The sequence below is a fragment of the Oratosquilla oratoria genome, chromosome 10 (assembly GCF_046742065.1).
Source record: "Oratosquilla oratoria isolate Oo_2021 chromosome 10, ASM4674206v1, whole genome shotgun sequence".
NCBI lineage: Eukaryota > Metazoa > Arthropoda > Malacostraca > Stomatopoda > Squillidae > Oratosquilla > Oratosquilla oratoria.
Window position 1 is genome coordinate 49,773,234 of NC_134786.1, and position 27,328 is coordinate 49,800,561.

Here is a 27,328-nt window from a genome sequence, read left to right on the forward strand (position 1 = left end):
ATACCTCTTTTACTAGTCTTTCTCCACTCATTCTCTCCATGTGTCCAAACTATCCTAATACTCTTTCATCAACCCTATTTTCCAACACCCTTTCCATCCCTGTTCTCCTCCTCACCTCCTCATTTCTCACTCTATCTAGCCTAGTAACCCCCATCATACTTCTCAGACACCTCATCTCAAACACATTCAAACTCCTTCTCTCTTCCTCTCTTATGTTCCATGTTTCTGCCCCATACAGTGCTGTTGGCACAATCACTCCTTCATATAGTCTCCTCTTAGCATCCATTCCCAAATGTCTATTCCTCATTACACTTTTTAATCCAACAAGGCATTTACTCGCTTCTCTCAATCTATATTCTACCTCCACCTTCACTCCACCTTTTCCTGCTACATTTGCACCCAAGTATCTAAAACTATCCACTTCCTCCAGTCTCTCTCCCTTAACCCCTACCATATGGTGCCGCACACATAGGCGTCATGAGGAGCAAGTGGATTCGCGTCGCTGCCATATCGGCGTCTTGATTATATTTATTGTAGTCGCCCCTGCGTTTTGACATTCTCCCTAATCTGCCCTTAATCACATTCTCTATGGTTTTCAAAATTCACGGGTGAAAGAGAGAACGATCGATATAAGCGGTGACTATATTTTATGATGCGAGTTTTATTACGACACGTCGTACGGCTGGCATTGGCTGCTGCCCGCGAGATTTAAGTCCCGGAGTGAAGTGGTTAATGCTCACTTCCATACTACTGCCACTTTCACCCCTTGTACATCTCATCACCTTACTTTTACCCACATTTATCTTCAGCTTTCTTCTATCACACACTCCCCAAACTCTTTCACCAACTCCCTCAATCCCTCCTCTGATCCTGCCACAAGCGCAGTGTCGTCCGCAAACAACAGCTGGCTCACCTCCCACTTTTCTCCATTTTCTTTAACCATCTTCAATCCCTGACCCACTACCCTTGCATTTACCACTCGCACTACCCCATCCATGTATAAGTTGAACAGCCATGGGGACATAACGCATCCTTGATGAAGTCCCACCTTTACCTCGAACCACTCATTCTCTCCATTTCTAATACTGACACAAGCTCTACTACTATATATATATACTATGAGAGTATATATATATATATATATATATATATATATATATATATACAGTACAACACGGCACATGTTTCAGCCAATGTTGATTCTGAACAATAGCAGCTCTAGAAATATGTAAAGAAAAAGAAGAAAAATTACAATACATATTGGGACTAAACTACTTAACACAAATATATATATATATATATATATATATATATATATATATATATATACATACAGTACAACACTACACATGAATATGCTGTAAGGGACCCATGATAGGTACATGCATGATGGCAAAGCTGCCCATTTTCAAAACCTGTCAATCCCCTCAAGGGCTGACACTTGGTATCCGGACTGGGCTCAAGATTTCTATTAACTTCAACTGTATTTCTTAAACTTTTTCACACACGAGGAGCTGACACCCAGTATCTGCTCTCCTCCTCCTACCACTTTCAGCTAGTAGCATAGAAACAGTCCCACAGCGATAAAATACAGACAATCTTCTGAAGTTTCTTCTCAGAGAGACCTGTGGGAGGTTCTGAGGATCCTTTCTGGCCAGTGTGGGGCTGCAGATTTTTCACTTAGTAAAATTCAAGGCAACAACAGATTGACTGAATATGTTGTGTCAAGTGTGAATGTTGTAGTTTCAGAGGGATTAGCTTGTTAAGTGTAGTTGGGAAGGTTATGGGAGGATCTTGATTGAGAGGATTAGGAGAGGAACAGAGGGAGTAATTGGTGAGGAACAGTGTGGATTTAGGACGGGTAGAGGTTGTGTAGATCAGATCTTTGTGGTAAGACAAATATGTGAGAAAGCTATAGGAAAGGGGAAGGATGTTTTTTGGGCTTTTATGGATCTGGAAAAGGCTTACGACAGGGTAGACAGAAAGGCACTGTGGGAGGTTATGCAGATATATGAGATAGGAGGAAAGCTTCTAGGAGCTGTCAAGAGTTTTTATTAGAGTAGTAGAGCTTGTGTCAGGATTAGAAATGGAGAGAGTGAGTGGTTCGAGGTAAAGGTGGGACTTCGTCAAGGATGCGTTATGTCGCCCTGGCTGTTCAACTTACACATGGATGGGGTAGTGCGAGAGGTAAATGCAAGGGTAGTGGGTCAGGGATTGGAGATGGTTAAAGAAAATGGAGAAAAGTTTGTAGCACATGATCTTCCTTGTCTAAAGCCAAATTGTTTTGGATTCAGTATATTGTTTTCTTCCAGATGTTTAGTCCATCTACTTTTTGATAACTTTTTCACATATTTTAGTTGTTGTGCTTGTAAGGGAGACTGGTCTATAATTTGTTGGGTCTTCCTTATCTCCCCCTTTATATACTGGTACAATATTTGTATTTTTCCAATCTTGTGGTGGTTTTCCTTCTTTGAGTGAGCAATCTATTATCTTATATATTTTGTCCGTTAGTTCATCTATACATTCTTTTAGTATCCAATTTCTAATTCCATCTGGGTCATCTGATTTTCTGACAACAAGGTTTATTATCTGGTCCATTATTTCTTTAATTGTGTGTATGTGGGGGGTATTTCTTCCTTTCCTTCATCCCAATTATATGTATTTTCATTTGTGAATACAGATTTAAAATGTTCATTATTTCAGCCATTTCTACATCTTCTAAATATTCTGTATTCCCTTGATGCAGTTTCACTATTTCCTGTTTATTTTTTAATTTACCATTTACATATCTGCAGAATAACTTAGGTTGATCCTTACATTAGTTTATCATGTCTTTTTCATAGTTTATCTTTTCTTCCCTGCATATTTTTACAGATTCATTTCTTAGTTTGATATATATTTGCCACTCACTATTTTTTTTTTATCTTTTCCAAGCTTTGACATAATTGATCTGAAAAGTTAGATGATTTAATAGTGATAACTGTTGATGCAAGTTTTACAACACAGGAGCTGGCAACAGTCCTCAGAAATGTTGAATTGTTGTCTGTGTTGTATAAATGTGGAACTGTTTCTTTGTCACCAAAATATAGTTGTAGGAGGAGAGGAGTAGTTCCTGATTGTCTGTTCTCCATATGGGAAAAGGTGGAGGAAATATAACTGAAGTTGCTAGAGAGAAATCAAAAGTCCTGGTCTGGAGCATTATACATACATATACATATACCAAGGCTTTTTCCCCCTTACAAGGGAGGTAGCCAAAAAGGAAAAGGCATAAAATCATTCTCACCCATTCCATCCCTGAATACACTCCACACCCCTCCACCCTCCCTCTCATCTTAGCACCTCCTGAATGACGGGTCATCCCTGCACCTTGTCCACTGCCCTGGGTCAGAAGCAGTGTCATAAGACACAGCACATCCACAGCAAGGCCGCTTCATTAAATCGGCGACCCCCATGCATAAAGGAGAAGATGGGGAGAAATCCCTTCGGGCTGCGTCAAAAATTGCTCACACATACTACCTCCCCCCCATCCCCCCGCCCATTCCACCTCATGCATCACAACATCATCAATATACAACCATTCTCCATTCACCCCTGTCTTCTGTCCTCTCCCGTCCTTCCTCAACAGACATTCCCCTCTTCCCCAAAGCCCCCTTCACCCCATCATTATAGATTTCTTTTAATATCATCCATTTCTCTTCCATCTTTATTTCTTCATTAAGGGAGTTTCGCATTGTTTTATAGAGTAGGTGAAATTAAATTTTCAAATATGTATTTCATGAACTAATTACCCCTTACATTAGTGTATAATTCCTCAGGGTATTGTGTTCCTCCCATGTATAATGATACTCTTAATAAAGTGAGGGTAATGCCATGGTACCTAAAGGTAAACTAATAGTTTGCAACTGTGGATTTGCATAGGCAGAACACAAAAGTCAAGGAATGTGCATATTTGCTGTCATGGAAGGTAAAAGAGTGTATTTGCAGATTCTATTTACCTAGTTTTACCTAACTGCATCTTATGGGAAGGGGAGCTATGGTCGTGGTGTCCCACCTTTGTATCTCGCAGTGTCTAGTTTGCTCTTAAATTCATGTATGATTTTTGCACACACTAATATTTCATCCACTTTGTTCCAAGTGTCCACCAGTCTGTGTGGAAAACTGTTTTTCTCCAGATCTCTTCTATAACTATCCTTCTTGAGTTTCTTGTCCCAATTTAGTAAGTCTTCTCTATCAACTATTTCTGTGCCTTTCATAATTCTATAGATGGCCAGTAGGTTGCCTCTCTCTCTTCTTTGTTCCAAAGTTGGTAATTTCAATTTAGCCAGTCTCTCTTCATATGACAAGTTTGAAAGTGCTGGAGCCATTTTCGTGGTTGCTCTCTGGGTTCTTTCTATATACATATACCAAAGGCTTTTATATGTATGTAGAAAGAATCCAGAGAGCAACCACGAAAATGGCCCCAGCACTTTCAAACTTGCCATATGATTCTATTTTCTTTATATTCTTTTAGGTACTGGGTGACCATAATGTCACAGCATACTCCAGTCTAGGCCTTATTAATGTGACAATTTTTTTTTTTTTTTTTTTTAATAATTTCTTCATCCAAATATGTAAATGCCACTTTTATTGATCTTAGTGATAGGATTCTCTGATAATTTTGTTTATTTATTTATCAGAGGGCATGTCATTTGAGATTATAACTCCCAGGTCTTTTTCAGATCCCAATTTCTTTACCTCTTTAGTTCAAATTGTATATTGTCTTGATATTCTTTTTTCTTTACTTTTTCCGAACTCCATTATGTTACATTTCTTAATGTTGAAGTCCACTTCCCACTTCTGACTCCATCCTAACCTTGTTCAGGTCTCTCTGTAGTGATTCATAGTCCATTTAGGTTTTCACTTTCCTCAACAATTTAGCATTGTCTGCAAAGAAGCTCATGTAACATTCCACAACATCATCCATGTCATTCACATAAATAGCGAAGATTATTGGAGCCAATACAGATCCTTGTGGGACTCCACTTATTACCTTACAACTTGAATACTTTTCTTTTAGTAATACTCTCATTTTTCTACTATTCAGGAAATCCTCCATCCAGTTTAGTAGTTTGCCTTGTATTCCCCCTATGTTTTCCAATATTTTCAATAATTTTTTGTGTGGTACTTTGTCGAAGGCTTTCTGTTAAGTCTAGGAAAGCACATTCAGCCCATCCATCCCTTTCTAGTATTATATCTATTAGTATTGAGTAGAAACAGATTAAATTTGTGGTACATGATCTTCCTTGTCTGAATCTAAATTGCCTTGGGTTTATCATATTGTTTTCTTCCATGTGCTTTACCCATCTATTCTTGATAATTTTCTCACAAATTTTGGCTACAGTACTTGTTAGGAAGAGTGGTCTGTAATTAGTTGGTTCTTCCTTGTTTCCTCCTTTATATATTGGTACAATATTGGCATTTTTCCAGTCCTTTGGTATTTTTCCTTCTTTGAGTGAGCATCTTATTTTGTCCATTGTTCTTCTTTGCGTTCTTTTAGTACCCAGTTTGCAATTCCGTTTGTGCTGTGTGATTTCCTAACACCAAGATTTGTTAATTGCTCCATTATTTCTTTTTGTGTTACTATTATTTCCCTCATGGGGGATCGCATTTCGCTTCCTTTGTCCCAATGCTGTTTTTTTCTCTAGTGAAAACCTACTTGAAGTGATTGTTTGTGACTTCGGCAATTTCTAGATCTTCTGTGTATCCTATATTTCCTTGGCATAGTTTCACCATTTCCTGTTTATTTTTAAGTTTCCCATTCACATATCTATAGAATAGTTTGGGTTGATCCTCACATTTTTCTATGATGTCTTTTTCATAGTTTCTTTTTCCTCTATGCACACTTTTACATATTCATTTCTATAGTTTATATACATTTGCCATTTTCCATTTTTTTATTATCCGTTCTCCATCTTTTCCACTTTTCCAAGCTTTGTCTCTTTTGTCTTTTGCCTCAGTGCATCTTCTGTTGAACCAGCATTTAACATACACTCTCTCATTTTTGTCTTGGTACGTACCTATTCACTTTTGTCTTTAGGATGTGTGCCCCGTGGGGCTACAGGGAGAAGGATGCCTAGTCCCTCTCCCCGTCCCTTTCTTCTCGCCTCTTACGATCCAAGTGGGAAAACTTGGTGGCAGTATTCTTTTCCCCCACCACAGGGAATTCCCCCAATCAGAAAGAGAATACTCAGAGAAATGGTACAGGACAGCAACAAGGGGTTGGGGGACAGCATAACGGAGGGACAGTCGTAGTATAAAAGTGTCATCATTTCTCTATGAACAGAGGTGAGTGGAGAATGGTTGTATATGGATGATGTTGTGACTGCATGAGGAGGAATGGGCGGGGGGGTGGGGGGTGGGGTAGTATGTGTGAGTAAATTTTGACGCAGCCCGAAGGGATTTCTCCCCGTCCTCTCCTTATATGCAAAGGGGGACGGAGAGGGGGGGTCGCCGATTAAATGAAGCGGCCTTGCTGTGGATGTACTGTGTCTTGCGACACTGCTTCTGACCCAGGGCGGTGGGCAGGGTTCAGGGATGACCCGTCATCCAGGAGGTGCTCAGATGAGAGGAAGGGTGGGAGGGGTGTGGAGTGTATTTAGGGATGAAATGGGTGGGAGTGTTTTTATGCCTTTCCCTTTGTGGCTACCTCCCTTGGAAGGGGGAAAAAGCCTTGGTATATGTATGTATGTACGTACCTATTCACTCCTTCATTATAGATTTCCATCAAGATTGCCCATTTCTCTTCCACTTTTGTCTCTTCATTGTAAAACTTTTCCCAATTTGCATTTTGAAAGAATTTCTTTAGTTTTCCAAAGTCCGTTTTGTTGTACATCAATCTTCCTTTTCTGTACTTTTCATTTCTCCATATATATTTCTTCCTTTAGTTCAGCCTCTATTAGTATGTGGTCACTCTTTCCAAATGGTGTTTTGTATTCAATTTTATCTACAATTTCAGGTTCTGTTGTAAATATTAAATCCAGTCTCAATGGTTCTTCATTGCTTCTGTATTGGGTATTTTCATTAACCCATTGTGTCATTGTATGTTCTATGGTCATATCCAGTGATACATTTCCCTATAGGTCCTCTCTGCCCTTCACTGTCATCTCCCAACAGATTTCTTTGCAGTTAAAATCCCCCATAAATACCAGGTTACCTCTGTCCTTTAGTATCTCGTTTAATGAATGCCTTGTATCTTCTAACATTTTTGAATGCTCATTCTCTTTCCAAGAGCCCATTTTTGGGGGCACATAAGTCACCACAAACTTTCTACTTTTCATGTCTCTGTCTTTGACTTTTATCATGATCATTTCTACATTGTTTTTACCCTCAGTAATCTTCATCACAGTCAAGTTTTTTTTGGCCAAGAACATGATTCCTCCTCCCTGTTTTTCATTTCTGTTTTAATCCAATAATTGTATAACCCATGTCCAACACTATTAGGTGATATTGGACCTCTTAATTTCATCTCCACAATTCCCATTATGTCTGTTTTTTCATCTGACAGGTAATCATTTATTTCATTCAATCCTGAGATTAACCCGTCAATGTTAGTACAGGAAGTGAAAGTTTGTTTATGATGTCCACCTCTGTATTTCACAGGAGACTTCCCAAGCCCATATATACCATACATTGTAAATTTATTGAATAAATATATATTTACCTGTAAGTAGCTAATCCTCCTTCTTCTAGGTTAGGAAATAGATGAAATAAATGGATGGATGTAAGAAACTCCACCACAGCATCACCGAGAAACTCAAGCCTTTCGTTGTGAGTTATCTTACTTTCTGTTTCTGAGTTCTTGCCAAAACGTGACATGATATTTATAAGAGTGTTAATGCCTGGAAATAAGGGAATATTCAATACAACTGAAGAGATCTCACCAGAATTAGCTCATCTACTCACATATATAAATCAATAATTAATACTAATTTTCTGATCTGTTTGGGTTCTTTTTATACTGTGATTGGTTGGCTGTGTTTGTGTGGTGTAATATATGGGAGGTGTGGTCCAGAGAAGCCGGTACCTAGTCTCTGGAACAGGTCCAGAAAGGGTAAATGTTCTGAGGTTATACTGAAATTCGCTTTGCTTTCTTTGTTGTGTGTGTTGTTCATTTACATAGCTGAAGTTTAGATTGAGTGATTGTTTCTCATTAAATTCAAATACCCGATACTTAGTTGTGCAGTTGCAGCATACAAGTTCATGCACTGTATGCTACTGCCGGTTATAAATTTGATGCCTCTTACCTCTCTTTCTGGTGTTCATGTAGTGAATTCTACGGTCCCCATACTCAGGTTGTCTGATTCCACAATTGGTGAGAGAGTTTCTTGCATGATCTGGGTTTGTGCCAAAATTTTCTCTGGAAGAAAAGACACCCACATAATAAAGTTAGTTGGGACCAGTGATGGGTACATGAAGGTGATGGTCCTGTGAGACATATAGCAGAATCATTTCCTTGCTGCTTGTCCTCAAAACCTGCCAACACCCTCACCTTCATCTGAAGGCGCACCTCTTAGGGGCTGACACACAATCTCCAGACCAGGCCTTTTGATTTCTCTCTAGCAACTTCAGTTATATTTCCTCCACCTTTTCCCATATGGAGAACAGACAATCAGGGACTACTCCTCTCCTACTACAACTATATTTTGGTGACAAAGAAACAGTTCCACATTTATACAACACAGACAACAATTTAACATTTCTGAGGATTGTTGCCAGCCCCTGTGTGGTACATGGGGGACATGAAAAGAAACTCAAAAAAGGAGTTACAGAAGAGATATGGAAAAAACAAAACAAAATTTTTTTTTACACAAAGTGGTGGATGTCTGGAATAAATTGGACAAGACAATAGTGTGTGCAAACACCATACAAGAATTTAAGAATAAACTTGATATTGCAAGATACAAAGATGGGTCACTACGAACACAGCTCCCCTTCTCGTATAATACAACTAGGTAAATACAAACAGCAGCAATCAAATTGGTTCCCAGCCTTGCAGATAAACCCTACAAAAAGAGATTAGAAGCACTGGACTTGCCATCATTAAAAGACAAAGAAGAAAGAGGTGACATGATGCAATGTTCAGGTTGATGAAGGGAATAGATAAAACAGAAGAGAATAACTCTTGGATAGAAGGGCATCACAATGTCATGGGAACAAACTGAAGAAGACCATATGCTTGAAGGATACCAAGAAGCACAGTTTTCTATACAGATGTGTTAGCTCCTGAAATAGCCAATAATATTATACATCATACACACATACATATACCAAAGGCTTTTCCCCCCTTATAAGGGAGGTAGACAAAAAACAAAGGCATAAAAAACACTCCCACCCATTCCATCCCTATCACACTCCACTTCCCTCCCTCTTATCTTGGCACCTCCTGGATGACGGGTCATCCCTGCATCTTGTCCACTGACCTGGGTCAGAAGCTGTGTCGCGAGACACAGCACATCCACAGCAAGGGCACTTCATTAAATCGGCGACCCCCACTCTCCATCCCCTCATGCAGAAAAGGAGAAGACGGGGAGAAATCCCTTCAGGGGGCTGCATCAAATTTTTCTCACACATACTTCCTCACCCCCCATCTCCCACCCATTCTACCTCATGGATCACAACATCATCCATATACAACCATTCTCCATTCACCCCTGTCTTCTGTCCTCTCCCGTCCTTCCTCAACAGACATTCCCCTCTTCCCCAAAGCCCCTTCTACCCCATCCATCCACCTCATCCTAGGTAGCCCCCTCATGTTCACTCCTTCCACACCTCTTTTACTAGTTTTTCTTCACTCATTCTTTCCATGTGTCCAAACCATCCCAATACTCTTTCATCAACCCTATCTCCCAACTCCCTTTCCATCCCTGTTCTCCTCCTCACCTCTTCATTCCTCACTCTATCCAGCCTAGTAACCCCTATCATACTTCTCAGACACCTCATCTCAAACACATTCAAGCTCCTCTCTTATGTTCCATGTTTCTGTCCCATACAGTGTTGTTGGTACAATTACTCCTTCATACAATCTCCTCTCAGCATCCATCCCAAATGTCTATTTCTCATTGAGAAATACACACATATACCAATGGCTTTTTCCCCCTTACAAGGAAGGTAGTCAAAGTCAAAGGCATAAGTCCACTCCCACCCATTCCATCCTTGCATATTCCACTCCCATTCACCAACCCTCCCTCCCTCCCTCTTTTTTTGATTCCTCCTGGATGATGGGTCATCCCTGCATCTTGCCCACTGCCCTGGGTCAGAAGCAAAGTAGCAAGACAGCACATCCACAGCAAGGCTGCTTCATTTAATCAGTTACCACCCCTATCTGTCCCCTCATGCAGAAAAAGAGAAGATGGGGAGAAATCCCTTTGGGTTGCACCAAAATATCATTCACACATACTCCCTCACACACTCCCTTCCATGCATCACAGCATCATCCATACACAACCATTATCCATTCATCCCCATCTTCTGTCTTCTCCCTTCCTTCCTCAACAGACACTTCCCCTTTCCCAATGCCCCTTTTATCCCATCCATCCATCTCATCCTTGGTTGGCCCTCAAATTTACTCCCTCCACCTTTGCCTTCCATAGTTGTTTCTATAATCTTTCTTCACTCATTCTTTTCATGTGTCCAAAACATCCTAATACTCTTTAATAAACCCTATCTCCCAACTCCCTTTCCACCCCTGCTCTCCTCCTTATTTCTCACTCTATCCAGCCTAGTAACCCCTAACATACTTCTTAGGCATTTCATTTCAACCACATTTAAATTTTTTAAAAGCAAATAATGGACAACTCCTACCTGTATGATGGATGAGTAAGAGCCAGCTGAAGAAGATATCGATGTTTGAACTTATAATTCAATCTCTCCTCCAGGACATTCAATGATCGATGGAAACGTAAATGGCACACAAGAACCGGAAGCAACATTGCATGCTGGGATAAAAAAAATCAACAGAACAATCACTTCTTGTTATAATGATGCTCAAAAGGTGTATTTAGTACAGTCAATGATCACACATTCCCAGTAGTAAATGTAAATGTAAAATACATACATACACACTTATACCAAAGGTTTTTTTCCTCCTACAAGGGAGGTAGCCAAATTCAAAATGTACAATTCTACTCCTATTCACCACCCCTCTCTCCCTCTCATCTTGGCTCCTCCTGGATGATGGGTCATCTCTGGATATCACCCATCACCCTGGGTCAGGAGCAATGCAGCAAGACAGAGTACATCCACAGCAAGGCCACTTCATTTAATCAGTGACCCCTCTCCCATCTCCATCTCCTCATGCAGAACCATTGAAGACTGGGAGAAATCCCTTTGGGCTGTGTCAAAATATCATTCACATACAACCACTCCCTCCCCATCCCCAACCCACTCTCTTCCATACATTACAGTATCATCCATACACAGCCATTCTTCACTCACCCCTATCTGACTTTTCCCTTCCTTCCTCAACAGATATCCCCCCTGTTGCTCAACATTCCTTTTACCTTATCCATCTCATCCTCAGTTGCCCACTCATGTTCACTCTATCCACCTCTGCCTTCCACATTTCTTTCACTAATTCTTCTTCATTCTTTCCATGTGTCCAAACCATCCCAATACTGGGATATTGGGTATTGGGAAAATATATACATAGTTAAAAAAAGTTGAAACAGGACATTATCAAATTTGTCCACATCTTATTTATAGAAATACAATATATTAAGGTCTCGAGAAAAACATAATGTATTCTGGAGTTATATTCATTACTCAGACTCATTACTCCTAACTTATTCTAATTTTTACTCGCATTATGATTGATGGTACTGCCTTCTAACACACACAACACTGATTATTCAAATGACAGAATGTCATTGTAACTCCTTATGGAATAACTTCTATAAGAAAAAACCAACCTGTACTACATCACACATGATTCCTGTTCTGTAGAATCCCTGAGCTGACACTGCAACTGTTACATCTCGCTTCATCTTGGAAGTCATTCTCATTTCTTGAAGCTTGTTTTCCTTTGCCTCAAGCCTCCTCTTGTCCTCATAAGATGGTTTTGGCATGTTGGCGAGCAGATGGCGAAACTTCACATACTCTCGCCATGCTTTCTGGTAACTGTAAGGATCGTGCAGACAACAAAAATCATGAACAAAATACAGGTAAACGTCGACTTACGATGGCCGCGACTTACGATTGTTCGACTTTACGATGACGACGACGACGACGACGATATGCCTGTGTTTTTACATTCTCTCAAATGAGCCCTGAATCCCATTCTCTGTGGTTTTCAAAATTCGCTATAAGAATAATTGTTATCTAACTTTGGTAAGAGTTTTGGTTATCAACTTTTTGAAATGGGTGGGAATGAGTACATGCCTTTTGACTTGGCTCCCTCCCTTATAAGGGGGATAAAGCTGTTGGTAACTAGACAGAACTTTTTGTAAAAACAAAGTTGAAAAAAGTGATAGAGTGAGTATGTGTATTCACCTACATACATACATACACCAAGGCTTTTTCCCCCTTACAAGGGAGGTAGACAAAAAGGAAAAGACAAAATCATTCCCACCCATTCCATCCCTGAATACACTCCACACCCCTCCACCCTCCCTCTTATCTTAGCACCTCCTGGATGACGGGTCATCCCTGCACCTTGCCCACTGCCCTGGGTCAGAAGCAGTGTCGCAAGACACAGCACATCCACAGCAAGGCCGCTTCATTAAATCGGCGACCCCCCCTCTCCGTCCCCCCATGCATAAAAGGAGAAGACGGAGAGAAATCCCTTCGGGCTGCGTCAAATTTTGCTCATATACAACCATCCCCCTGTCCATTCCCCCTCATGCATCACAACATCATCCATATACAACCATTCTCCATTCACCCCTGTCTTCTGTCCTCTCCCATCCTTCCTCAACAGACATTCCCCTCTTCCCCAAAGCCCCCTTCACCCCATCCATCCACCTCATCCTAGGATGTCCCCTCATGTTCCCTCCCTCCACATCTGCCTTCCATACCTCTTTTACTAGTCTTTCTTCACTCATTCTTTCCATGTGTCCAAACCATCCTAATACTCTTTCATCAACCCTATCTCCCAACTCCCTTTCCATCCCCGTTCTTCTCCTCACCTCCTCATTTCTCACTCTATCTAGCCTAGTAACCCCCATCATACTTCTCAGACACCTCATCTCAAACACATTCAAACTCCTTCTCTCTTCCTCTCTTATGTTCCATGTTTCTGCCCCATACAGTGCTGTTGGCACAATCACTCCTGCATACAGTCTCCTCTTAGCATCCATTCCCAAATGTCTATTCCTCATTACACTCTTCAATCAATCAAGGCATTTACTCGCTTCTCTCAATCTACATTCTACCTCTACCTTCACTCCACCTTTTCCTGCCACATTTGCACCCAAGTATCTAAAACTATCCACTTCCTCCAGTCGCTCTCCCTTAATGCTCACTTCCAGTCTATTGCCACTTTCACCCCTTGTACATCTCATCACCTTACTTTTACCCACATTTATCTTTAGCTTTCTTCTATCACATACTCTCCCAAACTCTGTCACCAACTTCCTCAGTCCCTCCTCCGATCCTGCCACAAGTGCAGTGTCATCAGCAAACAACAGCTGGCTCACCTCCCACTTTTCTCCAATTTCTTTAACCATCTCCAATCCCTGACCCACTACCCTTGCATTTACCTCTCGCAGTACCCCATCCATGTATAAGTTGAACAGCCATGGGGACATAACGCATCCTTGACGAAGTCCCACCTTTACCTCGAACCACTCACTCTCTCCATTTCTAATCCTGACACAAGCTCTACTACTCTCATAAAAACTCTTGACAGCTCCTAGAAGCTTTCCTCCTATCTCATATATCTGCATAACCTCTCACAGTGCCTTTCTGTCTACCCAATCGTAAGCCTTTTCCAGATCCATAAAAGCCCAAAAAAACATCCTTCCCCTTTCCTATAGCTTTCTCACATATTTGTCTTACCACAAAGATCTGATCTACACAACCTCTACCCATCCTAAATCCACACTGTTCCTCACCAATTACTCCCTCTGTTCCTCTCCTAATCCTCTCAATCAAGATCCTCCCATAAGTCTTCCCAACTACACTTAACAAGCTAATCCCTCTGAAACTACTACATTCACACTTGTCCTCTTTTCCCTTGTAAAATGGAACTATACAGGCACTCCTCCAGTCCTCTGGCACTCTACCCTCTCTCCAGCAAACATTAAATAACCTCACCAGCCAGTCTACCATCATTGTACCTCCTTTTTTTAGACATTCTGCATGGCATCCATCCAGACCAGGTGCCTTACCTGCTTTCATCATCTTAACAACTGCCTTCACTTCATCCTTCCTTATTTCTCCTCCATTTTCCTCACTCATCATGGTCATTTTCTTTGCATTTCCCACTGCAGCTATCTTTCCCTCCCTATCCTTCTTCACATTTAGCAACTCCCTAAAATATTCTGCCCATCTTCCCCTTACTGCCTTCTCCTCCATTATCATCTCTCCATCTGCACCTTTTACCTTTTCTTCTCTACTTGATTTGCCTCCTCTTCCTCTCTTAATTTCTTTCCAAAACATCTTTTTATTACTTTCAAAATTTTCTGTCATACTCTTACCCCATTTCACATCTGCTCTCCTCTTTGCCTCCTTTACCTTTTGCTTTACTTCTCTTTTCTTTTCTTTGTACCTCTCATATGACTCCCTCGTCCTATTTTGTAACCAATCTGTGAAAGCTTGCTTCTTCTCTTCTACAACCTTCTTTGTTTCCTCATCCCATCATTCACTACCCTTCCTTCTATTTCCTCCTGTCCTTCTTGTTCCACACACCATCCTTGCACACTTTGTGACTCCCTCCTTGAACCATCCCCATTCCTCCTCCACACCTAGCTCCACTCTATCCTTCACTCCCTCCCACTCCTCCTTCAGCTTCTTCTTGTACTCCTTCTCCTACTTGTATTATATGGGAAAGGGAGCTATGCTCATAGTGACCCATCTTTGTATCTCTCAGCATCTAATTTGTTCTTAAATTCTTGTATGGTTTTTGCACACACTACTGGTTTGTCCAATTTGTTCCAGACTTAAATGAGAAAGAAAAGGAGGAGTACAAGAAGAAGCTGAGAGAGGAGTGGGAGGGAGTGAAGGATAGAGTAGAACTAGGAGTGGAGGAGGAATGGGGATGGTTCAAGGAGGGCGACACAAGGTGTGCAAAGATGATGTGTGGAACAAGGAGGGCAGGAGGAAATAGAAGGAAGGGTAGCGAGTGGTGGGATGAGGAAGCGAAGAAGGTTGTAGAAGAGAAGATGCGAGCTTTCACAGTTTGATTACAAAATAGGATGAGGGAGTCATATGAAAAGTACAAAGAAAAGGGAAGAGAAGCACAAGATAAAGGAGGCAAAGAGGAGAGCAGATGTGAAATGGGGTAAGAGTATGACAGAAAATATTGAAAGTAATAAAAAGATGTTTTGGAAAGAAATTAAGAGAGGAAGAGGAGGTGAATCAAGTAGAGAAGAAAAGGTAAAAGGTGCAGATGGAGAGATGATAATGGAAGAGAAGGCACTAAGAGGAAGATGGGCAGGGCATTTTAGGGAGTTGCTAAATGTGAAGGAGGATAGGGAGGGAAAGGTAGTTGCATTGGGAAGTGCTAAGAAAATGACCATGATGAGTGAGGAAAATGGAGGAGAAATAAGGAAGGATGAAGTGAAGGCAGTTATTAACCTCTTCAGTACGGGCCTTAAATCTCGCGGGCAGCAGCCGATGCCAGCAGTACGACGTGTCGTAATAATACTCGCATAATAAAATATAGTCACCGCTTATATCGATCGTTCTCTCTTTCACCCATGAATTTTGATAACCATAGAAAATGTGATTACAGACAGTTTAGAGAGTATGTCATTACGGAGGGGCAACTACAATAAATATAATCAAGACGCCGATATGGCAGCCTCGTGTATCTACTTGCTCCTCATGACGCCTACGTATGCGGCACCGTATGGAAGGGGTTAAGATGATGAGAGCAGGTAAGGCACCTGGTCTAGATGGATGTCATGCAGAATGTCTGATAAATGGAGGTACAGTGATGGTGGACTGGCTGGTGAGGTTATTTAATGTCTGTTTAAGAGAGGGTAGAGTGCCGGAGGACTGGAGGAGTGCCTGTACAGTTCCACTTTACAAGGGCAAAGGGGACAAGTGTGAGTGTAATAGTTTCAAAGGGATTAGCTTGGTAAGTGTAGTTGGGAAGGCTTATGGGAGGGTCTTAATTGAGAGGATTAGGAGATGAACAGAGGGAGTAATTGGTGAGGAACAGTCTGGGTTTAGGACAGGTAGAGGTTCCATAGATCAGATTTTTGTGGTAAGACAGATATATGAGAAAGCTATAAGAAAGGGTAAGGATGTTTTTTGGGCTTTTATGAATTTGGAAAAGGCTTATGATAGGGTAGATAGAAGGGTACTGTTGGAGGTTTTGCAGATATACGGGATAGGAGAAAAGCTTTTAGGAGCTGTCAAGAGTTTTTACGAGAGTAGTAGAGCATGTGTCAGGATAAGAATTGTAGAGAGTGGTTTGAGGTAAAAGTGGGACTTTGTCAGGGATGTGTTATGTCACCCTGGCTGTTCAATTTATACATGGATGAGGTGGTGTGAGAGGTAAATGCAAGGGTAGTGGGTCAGGGATTGGCGATGGTTAACCACTTCACTACGGGACTTAAATCTCGTGGGCAGCAGCCAATGCCAGCCGTACGACGTGTCGTAATAATACTCGCATCATAAAATATAGTCACGGCTTATATCGATCGTTCTCTCTTTCACCCGTGAATTTTGAAAACCACAGAGAATGGGATTTAGAGCAGATTAGGGAGAATGTAAAAACACAGGGGCGACTACAATAAAATAATCAAGACGCCGATATGGCAGCGTCGCGAATCCACTTGCTCCTCATGACGCCTACGTGTGCGGCACCGTATGGAAGGGGTTAAAGAAAATGGAGCAAAATGGGAGATAAGCCAGCTGTTGTTTGCGATAAGCCAACTGTTGTTTGCGGACGACACTGCGCTTGTGGCAGGATTAGAGGAGGGAATGAGGAAGTTAGTGACAGAGTTTGGGAAAGTGTGTGAAAGAAGAAAGTTGAAGATAAATGTGGGTAAAAGGAAGGTTGAGATGTGCAGGGGGTGAAAGTTGCAGCAGATTGGAAGTGAGTATTAAGGGAGAGAGACTGGAGGAAGTGGATAGTTTTAGATACTTGGGTGTGAATGTGGCAGGAAAGGGAGGAGTGGAAGTGGAGGTAGAATGTAGATTGAGAGAAGCGAGTAAATGCCTTGGTGGATTAACCTCTTCACTCTGGGGCACATTGCACATCTGGCAGCAATAGCTGCCCGACGTGCGATGTTGTGTCATAATAATCGGATTATAAAAAATAAAGTCAGTGCTCAATCGTTTGTTCTCTTTCACCCATGAATTTTGATACATACATACATACATACATATACCAAGGCTTTTTTCCCCCTTACCAGGGGGGTAGCCAAAAAGGATAACCATAGAAAATATGATGAAACCAGTTTAGAGAGAATGGAGGTTACGTAGGTACGACTACAATAAATATAATCAAGATGCCGACGTCTGCATCATCGCGTACCCACTTGCTCCTCATGCCGCCTACGTAGGCGTCACCGCATGGAAGTGGTTAAAAAGTGTAATGAGAGATAAACACTTGGGAATGGATGTTAAGAGGAGATTATATGAAGGAGTGATTGTGCCGACAGCACTGTATGGGGCAGAAACATGGAACATATGAGAGGAAGAGAGAAGGAGCTTGAATGTGTTTGAGATGAGGTGTCTGTGAAGTATGATAGGGGTTACAAGGTTGGATAGAGTGAGAGATGAGGAGGTGAGGAGGAGAACAGGGGTGGAAAGGGAGTTGGGAGCTAGGATGGATAAAAGAGTATTGGGATGGTTTGGACACATGGAGGGAATGAGTGAAGAGAGACTAGTAAAAGAGGTGTGGAAGGTAGATGTGGAAGGAGTTTAACATGAGGGGGTGACCTAGGATGAAATGAATAGATGGGGTAAAAGGGGCTTTGGGGAAGAGGAGAATATCTGTTGAGGAAGGATGGGAGAGGACAGAAGACAGGGGTGAATGGAGAATGGTTGTATATGGATGATGTTGTGATGAATGAGGTGGAATGGGTGGGAGTTGGGGGGAGAGGGAGTATGTGTGAGAAAAATTTGATGAAGCCCAAAGGGATTTCTCACCGTCTTCTCCTTTTCTGCATGAGGGGACAGAGAGGGGGGGGGTCGCCAATTTAATGAAGCGGCTTTGCTGTGGATGTGCGGTGTCTTGCGACACTGCTCCTTACCCAGGGCAGTGGATGAAATGCAGGGATGACCCCTCATCCAGAAGGTGCCAAGACAAGAGGGAAGGAAGAGGGTGGAGTGTGATGGGGATGGATTGGGTGGGAGTGGTTTTTATGCCTTTGTTTTTTGGCTACCTCCCTTGTAAGGGGGAAAAAAGCCTTTGGTATATGTATATAAAAGCATATTAATTTTGTAGTACATGATCTTCCACTTCTAAATCCAAATTGTTTAAGGTTTAGTATATTTTTCTCTTCCAAGTGTTTAATCCATTTTTTTTTAATAACTTTTTCGCATATTTTTGCAATTGTGCTAGGTATACTGGTCTATAAGCTGTTGGATTTTCTTTGTTTCCTCCTTTATATATTGGTACAATATTTGCATTTTTCCAATCCTGTGGTACTTTTCCTTCTTTGAGTGAAAAGTCAATTATCTTGTGCATTTTGTCTGTAAGTTCATCTATACATTCTTTCAGTATCCAGTTCGTTATTCCACTGGGCCCATATGACTTTCTGATGTTAAGATTCTTTATTTGGTCCCTTATTTCTTTCTGTGTCACCGTTATTTCTTTAATTTTTGGGGATCTTTCTTGCTGTCCTTTGTCCCAAATTTGTGAGCTTTCAATTGTAAATAGAGACCTAAAATGCCTGGTCACTACTTAAGCATGATTATCTTTTAGTTTGTTATTTACATATATGTAAAATAGTTTGGGTTGTCCTTTTCATTTGTATATTATATCTTTTTCATAGTTTCTTTTTCCTCTCTATGTATATCAACATATTCTTTTCTCAGTTTGATGTATGTTTGCCATTTGGTAATTTTTTGTCAGTTTTCCACCTTTTCCAGGCTTTGTCTCTTCTTTCTTTAGCATCACTACACTTTTTGTTATACCAACACTTTATGTTAACCCTTTTTTGTTTCTTCCTAGGTACACATTTATCTGTTCCCTCCTGGTATTTTTCCTTAAACATGTTCATTTCTCTTCCATCTTTGTTTCATTATTTGAAATTTTTTCCCAGTTAGTGTTTTGAAAAAAATTCCTAAGTTTTACAAAGTCAGTTTTGTTGTACATTAATCTTCCTTCTCTGTGTTTCTCATTTCTTCTCACTTCATTTTGTTCCTTGAGTTCAAACTCTATTATTATGTGGTCACTCTTCCCTATTGGTGTCTTACAATTCATTTTGTCCACAATTTTAGGCTCAGAAGTGAATATCAAGTCTAGTCTTGATGGTTCTTCATTGTTTCAATATCTAGTGTTTTCCTTGACCCATTGAGTCAATGTATAATCAATGGTCAAATCCAGTAGAATGTTGCCCCAGAGTTCCTCTCCACCTTTTATTGTTAATTCTTCCCAATTTATTTCCTTTGCGTTAAAGTCATCCATTACCTTTGCATTTACCTCTTGCACCACACCATCCATGTATAAATTGAGGCTGCCTTGCTGTGGTTGTACTGTGTCTTGCTGCATTGTTTCTGACCCAGGGCAGTGGGTGATGTGCAGGGATGACCCATCATCCAGGAGGAGCCAAGAAAAGATGGAGGGAGGGGTAATGAATAGGAGTGGAGTATGTAGGGATGAAATGGGTGGGGGTGGATTTATGCTTTTGACTTTGGCCACCTCCCTTGTAAGGGGGAAAAAGGCCTTGGTATATGTATGTATTTTATCCCACACTTTTCTGCTACTGTCACCATTGCTTCTTGTTCTCATTTATGCTATCTCTATCTATCTACATATCCTGGTCCTCTTTCCCCTTATAAGGGAAATAGGTAGTCAAGGTGCACACCCAATCCCACTCATTCCACTCCCAGCAAATGAAGTGGCCCAGCTATGGATATACTGTGTCTTGTGGCACTGCTTCTGACCCAGGCAGTGGGCAGTAGATAGGGATGATCCTTCATCCACGAGGAACTAAGATGAGATGGAATCGATGGGTGGTGGATGGGAATGGAATGGGTGGGAGTGGGTGCATACCTTGACTGGCTACCTCCCTTTTCATTTACAAAGATAATATAAAACTTACTCTGGGTTTCCAGCATATGAAAGCTGAGGAGGTCTGATGCCGAAGTGGACTATCACAGGATAATTGATCGTGTCCCGGCACACTTGGTCTCTATCCAACTGGTCTACCCGAATACTGCACGGCTTCATCCCAGGACATGATACTACCATTCCTGGTTGTTATAAATGGTCTTATTATTCAAATGTTATCATGCTCTGTAAATAATCTCAAATAAATTCAGTTCAACTTCAGAATTACTATGTAAGTACTACTGAAATAATCTTACACACAATGATTATGAAGAAGAAGAAGAAGAAGAAAGTATAAAAAGTATATCTTAGCTCTGTAATAAATTCATGATAAAATTCATTAGATCCTTCCAGGTTAAATTTTGGATTGTTATTTGTGTTGTATTAATATGGTTCTGTTTCTATGGCACTGGCTAGTAGGAGGAAGGCAAAGAAGCAGTTGCTTGCTATCAGCATTCCTTATTTGAAAAAAATGGGGAAAAATAGCTACAGCTGTTAGAGATCTTGAGCTTGGTCCAAAACCCAAGAGCCTCTAAGGGTTGCACTTCTAAACAGAAGTAAAGGTGTTGACAACATCTGATAATGGAATGTGATTTATCGTGATGTCTGTCCTGCAGGACAACCATGAGTTCCTATCAATCTCTTCACTCTATCCATACACATGTTAAACAGCCATGGTGACATTACACCCCACTGCCTTCTAGATGGATGTCAAGAGAGAACCATCTTCTAGCTGCACATCTTCAAAACTCATCAACATCCTTACCTCCATATGGCACATTATTTACTTACCTGTCCCAAAACTTTATGAGTGAAGGCGGCAACTATATAGTGTTTATTATTGTAAGATGGGTTGAAATAGGTTAACTGTACATGCTTTTAATTTTCTACATAGGTAGAATCAATCCTGAAAAATGAATAAACTATATAAAATAAAACAAAAATAAATGAATACATAAGTCATACCTTTCACCTGATCTGCATAATTCTGCCAATCAAACTGTGGCATTGCAAGAAGGCGTGCAAGTTCCTCAGGTTCAATCAAGGGACGACTAGATTTATACAAGTAGTTGAGGACTTCATTCATGGACAGAATTTCCTTGCCATTATCTGGAAAATAGGGGAGTCAAAAGCCTGTGGTAGACAAAATATTTACCATCCTTGAGATAAAGTTATATGTATATGTGTTGAGGATGCAGATCAGTAAGAGCTTAGTAGTTAACATATGGCAGACATAATTCTGGCAGGAGCAAAATTAAAAAGATAGATAAGAGTGTGGACACTGAAATGAAACAATGACATATTCTTTACCCTGTAACTACAATGAATCATGACACCTACAATACAGGAGGAAGAGGACAGGAAAGGTAAAAACAAAAAATAATAATAATAAAATAAATAAATAAATAAAATAAAATTAATAAATAAACACATACATACATATACCAATGCCTTTTTCCCCCTACACGGGGGGTAGCCAAAAAGAAAAAAGCATAGAAACCACTCCCACCCATTCCATTTCCTATATATTCCACTCCCCCTCCACCCAAGAAACATCCTTACCTTTTCCTAAAGCATTCTCACATATCTGTCTTACCACAAAAATCTGATCTATGCAACCCCTACCTGTCCTAAACCCAGACTGTTCCTCACCAATTGCTCACTCTGTTCCTCTCCTAATCCTCTCAATCAAAACCTTCCCAACTACACTCAACAAACTGATCCCTCTGAAACTATTACACTCATACGTCCTCTTTTCCCTTGTAAAGTGGCACTAAACAGGCATTCCTCCAGTCCTCCAGCACCCTACCCTCTTTTAAACAAACACTGAATAACCTCACCAGCCAGTCCACCACTACTGTTCCTCCTTTTTTTTTTAGACATTCTGCATGACACCCATCCAGACCAGGTGCCTTACCTGCTCTCATCATCTTAACAACTGCCTTCACCTCATATTTCCTTATTTCTCCTCCATTTTCCTCACTCATCACTGTCATTTTGTTAGTGCTTCCCACTGCAACTACCTTTCCCTCCCTATCCTCCTTCACATCTAGTAACTGGCTAAAATACTCTGCCCATCTTCCTCTTACTGCTGTCTCTTCCATTATCTCTCCATCCATATTTTGCCTTTTCTTCTCTACTTGATTCGCCTCCTCTTCCTCTCTTAATTTCCTCCCAAAACATTTTTTTATTACTTTCAAAATTTTCTGTCATACTCTTACCCCATTTCACATCTGCTCTCCTCTTTGTCTATTTTATATTATGCTTTACTTCTCTTTTCTTTGTACCTCTCATATGATTCTCTTGTCCTATTTTGTAACCAATCTGTGAATGCTTGCTTCTTCTCTTCTACAACCTTCTTTGCTTCCTCATCTTACCACGCACTACCCTTCCTTCTATTTCCTCCTGTCCTCCTTGTTCCATACACCATCTTTGCACACTGTGTGACTTCCTCCTTGAACCATCCCATTACTCCTCAACTCCTAGTTCTACTCTATCCTTTACTTCCTCCCATTCCTCTCTTGGTTTCTTCTTGTACTCCTCCTTTTCTTTCTTGAACCATCCCATTCCTCCTCCACTCCTAGTTCTACTCTATCCTTCACTTCCTCCCACTCTTTTCTTGGTTTCTTCTTGTACTCCTCCTTTTCTTTCTCTTTTAAGCATTGTACTTTAAGCACCTCCCTACCTTCTGTCCTTTTCTTCTCCATCTATCCTCTATTCTCAACTTACCTTCCACCAAAAAATGATCTGATATTCCTCCACTCTCTCCCCTTAGAACATGTACATCCAAAACTCTTCCTACTATTCTCCTGGTTACCACTACGTAGTCCATTTGAATGAAAGAGGAAAATCGAGGAAATTAAGAGTATGTAAAGTGGATACCGATGGGTGGAACTCGAGAGGGAGATCAAGAATGAGGCAACTTTGAATGCACAAGGAGTCTATGAAGCAAGGAAGAGTGTAAAAAACAAGAGTACATACATACATATACCAAGGCTTCTTCCCCCTTCCAAGGGAGGTAGCCAAAAAGGGAAAGGCATAAAAACACTCCCACCCATTTCATCCCTAAATACACTCCACACCCCTCCCACCCTTCCTCTCATCTGAGCACCTCCTGGATGACGGGTCATCCCTGCACCCTGCCCACCGCCCTGGGTCAGAAGCAGTGTCGCAAGACACAGTACATCCACAGCAAGGCCGCTTCATTTAATCGGCGACCCCCCCTCTCCGTCCCCCTTTGCATATAAGGCGAGGATGGGGAGAAATCCCTTCGGGCTGCGTCAAAATTTACTCACACATACTACCCCACCCCCCACCCCATTCCTCCTCATGCAGTCACAACATCATCCATATACAACCATTCTCCACTCACCTCTGTCTTCCGTCCTCTCCCTTCCTTCCTCAACAGACATTCCCCTCTTCCCCAAAGCCCCCTTCACCCCATCCATCCACCTCATCCTAGGACGTCCCCTCATGTTCACTCCCTCCACATCTGCCTTCCATACCTCTTTTACTAGTCTTTCTTCACTCATTCTTTCCATGTGTCCAAACCATCCTAATATTCTTTCATCAACCCTATCTCCCAAATCCTTTTTCACCCCTGTTCTCCTCCTCACCTCCTCATTTCTCACTCTATCCAGCCTAGTAACCCCCACCATACTTCTTAGACACCTCATCTCAAACACATTCAAACTCCTTCTCTCTTCCTCTCTTATGTTCCACGTTTCTGCCCCATACAGTGCTGTTGGCACAATCTCTCCTTCATACAGTCTCCTCTTCGCATCCATTCCCAAATGTCTATTCCTCATTACACTCTTTAAACCACCAAGGCATTTACTCGCTTCTCTCAATCTACATTCTACCTCCACCTTCACTCCACCTTTTCCTGCTACACTTGCACCCAAGTATCTAAAACTATCCACTTCCTCCAGTCGCTCTCCCTTAATGCTCACTTCCAGTCTACTGCCACTTTCACCCCTTGTACATCTCATCACCTTACTTTTACCCACATTTATCTTTAGCTTTCTTCTATCACATACTCTCCCAAACTCTGCCACCAGCTTCCTCAATCCCTCCTCTGACCCTGCCACAAGCGCAGTGTTGTCCGCAAACAACAGCTGGCTCACCTCCCACTTTTCTCCATTTTCTTTAACCATCTCCAATCCCTGACTCACTACCCTAGCATTCACCTCTCGCACCACCCCATCCATGTATAAGTTGAACAGCCAGGGCGACATAACGCATCCTTGACGAAGTCCCACCTTTACTTCAAACCACTCACTCTCTCCATTTCTAATCCTAACACATGCTCTACTACTCTCATAAAAACTCTTGACAGCTCCCAAAAGCTTTCCTCCTATCCCATAAATCTGCATAACCTCCCACAGTGCCTTTCTGTCTACCCTATCATAAGCCTTTTCCAGATCCATAAAAGCCCAAAAAACATCCTTCCCCTTTCCTATAGCTTTCTCACATATCTGTCTTACCACAAAGATCTGATCTACACAACCTCTACCCGTCCTAAATCCACACTGTTCCTCACCAATTACTCCTTCTGTTCCTCTCCTAATCCTCTCAATTAAGAGTAAATGGATGAAAGTATGATGTGGCCTTAAGGGATTTTCTTCTTATCTATTCAGTAAAATCTTTGAGTGGATTAGCTGAGTGGGTTGCATATAATGAAGCAGTGGGGGTAAACCAGCTCTACTTGTTGGGCCCTGCTGTGGAAGTGCTGGATCTCACTGTACTGTTTTTGACCTTAGCAGTGTGTTGGAGAACAGGGATCTCTTCATCTGTGGTGGTGAGATGGGATGGGTGTTACATATGTTTAACCTCTTCAATACGAGTCAAATTCTTGTGTGTAGCATCGGATGCCTAATGTATGATACATCACACTAATTCTGCTATAAAATATAAAGTCACTGCTGTATTATTCATTCTCTTTCACTCTGAGTCATAAAGACAGAAAATGTGATCAAACCAGTTCAGAGAATTTGGGGGTCATTCAGTTACAACTACAAAATAAATATAATCAAGACACCGACACCAACATCCTTGTATACCCATTCGCGCCTCATGACGCCTACATAGGTGTCATCACATCGAAGAGGTTAATATATGTGAAGAGGGCTTATGCTTTGACTCAGTACCCCTTTAATAGGGGGAATAGGGGTTTAGGTATTTATACACTCAAATCTTAAATAGAGATTACTAAGCAAACTGCCAAACCAAGTTAATTCACTAGTAATGTGAATAATGCTTCATAACTGTCTATGATACATTTCATCTTACCAGGCAACTTCCGGACAAAGCGAGGCATGAAATGAAAACAAGGACACCCGTGACTGTCGCCCACAGCATGAAGATCCAGATCTACCAGTTCTAATATCTCATGAAAAAGGTATTCATCTGGAAAAGATATTTATAATCAATAGACATCATTTAAGACATGGCACAAACACATGATGCAAATGACAGAATTTCATAACAAATAACTGATTGTGTCGACTGTGATTGTGCAGACAACACTGTATGGGATGGAGACTTGGAGTTTGAGAAGGGCAGAAAAGTGAAATTTAAATGTGTTTGAGATGAAGTGTCTGAGAAGTATGATAGGGGTTACAAGGTTGGATTGAGTGAGAAATGAGGAGGTGAGAAGGAGACTAGGGGTGGAAAAGGAGATGACAGACGGGGGTGATGAAAGAGTATTGGGATGACTTGGACATATGGAAAGAATGAGTGAAGAAAGATTAACAAAAGAGGTGTGGAAGGCAATGGTGGATGGAGTGAACTTGAGAGGATGACCATGAATGGGATGGATGGACAGGGTGAAAGGGGCTTTGAACAAAAGGGGAATGACTATTGAACAAGGAAGAAAGAAGGCAGGGGATAAGGGTGAGTGGAGAATGGCTGTGTATGAGTGATACTTGATGCAGCCTGAAGGGATTTCTCCCCAACATCTCTATTTTCTACATGAAGGGATGGAGAGGGGGGTTCACTAATTAAGTGAAGCAGCCTTGCTGCGGATGTACTGTGTCCTGCTGCATTGCTTCTGACCCAGTCAGTGGGCAGGAGACAGGAATGACCCTTCCTCTAAGAGGAGCTAAGATGAGAGTGAAACGAGGGTGGTGGATGGGAGTGGAATGGGGGTGGGTGGGACTAGGTGGGACTGGGTGTGTGCATTTGACTTGGCTACCTCCCTTATAAGGGGGAAGAAGCCCTTGGTATATATAGATAGATTTCTATCTATATATCAAGGGTTTTTTCCCCTCTTACAAGGGAGGTTGCCATGATAAAAAGGCAAGCACCCACTCCCACCCATTTCACTCCCATCCACCACCCTTGTTTCACTCTCACCTTAGCTCCTCATAGATGACAACTGTATCCTACCCACTGGCCTGGGTCAGATGCAATGCAGCAAGATGCAGTACATACACGAAAAAAAAAAAAAAAAGAGAGAAAGTAGATGGAGAGTAATCCCTTTGAGATGCATCAAAATATCATTCCTGCTGTGTCTTGCTGCATTGCTTATGACCCAGGGCAATGGGTGAGATGCAGGGATGACCCATCATCCAGGAGCCAAGAAAAGAGGGAGGGAGGGGTGGTGAATGGTAGTGGAGTGGGTGGAGATGAAATGGGTGGGAGTGGAATTATGCCTTTTGACTATGGCTACCTCCCTTGTAAGGGGGAAAAAGCCCTTGGTATATGTATGCATGTATATAACCACTCTCTACACCCCTCCCTTCCTTGCATCAATGCATCATCTATACAGAGCCATTCTTCACTCACCCCTATCTCCTGCCTTCTCCCTTCCTTACTCAACAGGTATTCACCTCTTGCTCAACATCCCTTTCACCCCATCCATACATCTCATCCTCCGTCATCCCTTGAAGTTCATGT

At 41.5% G+C, this 27,328-nt stretch overlaps 1 protein-coding gene across 3 annotated transcripts in view; it reads right to left on the bottom strand.

The window, feature by feature from the left end:
- drosha (ribonuclease 3 drosha) overlaps positions 1 to 27,328 on the bottom strand; it is a 76,879-nt gene that overhangs the window by 12,471 nt on the left and 37,080 nt on the right. For all 3 annotated transcript variants that reach the window (XM_076191757.1, XM_076191758.1, XM_076191759.1), the window contains exons 10-16: positions 25,721 to 25,837; positions 21,395 to 21,538; positions 20,421 to 20,571; positions 11,946 to 12,153; positions 10,840 to 10,973; positions 8,283 to 8,395; positions 7,700 to 7,877 (exon numbers count right to left, since the gene is read on the bottom strand). In XM_076191757.1, coding sequence (XP_076047872.1) covers positions 7,700 to 7,877; positions 8,283 to 8,395; positions 10,840 to 10,973; positions 11,946 to 12,153; positions 20,421 to 20,571; positions 21,395 to 21,538; positions 25,721 to 25,837 — 1,045 coding nt within the window. The remainder of the gene's footprint in view (positions 1 to 7,699; positions 7,878 to 8,282; positions 8,396 to 10,839; positions 10,974 to 11,945; positions 12,154 to 20,420; positions 20,572 to 21,394; positions 21,539 to 25,720; positions 25,838 to 27,328) is intronic.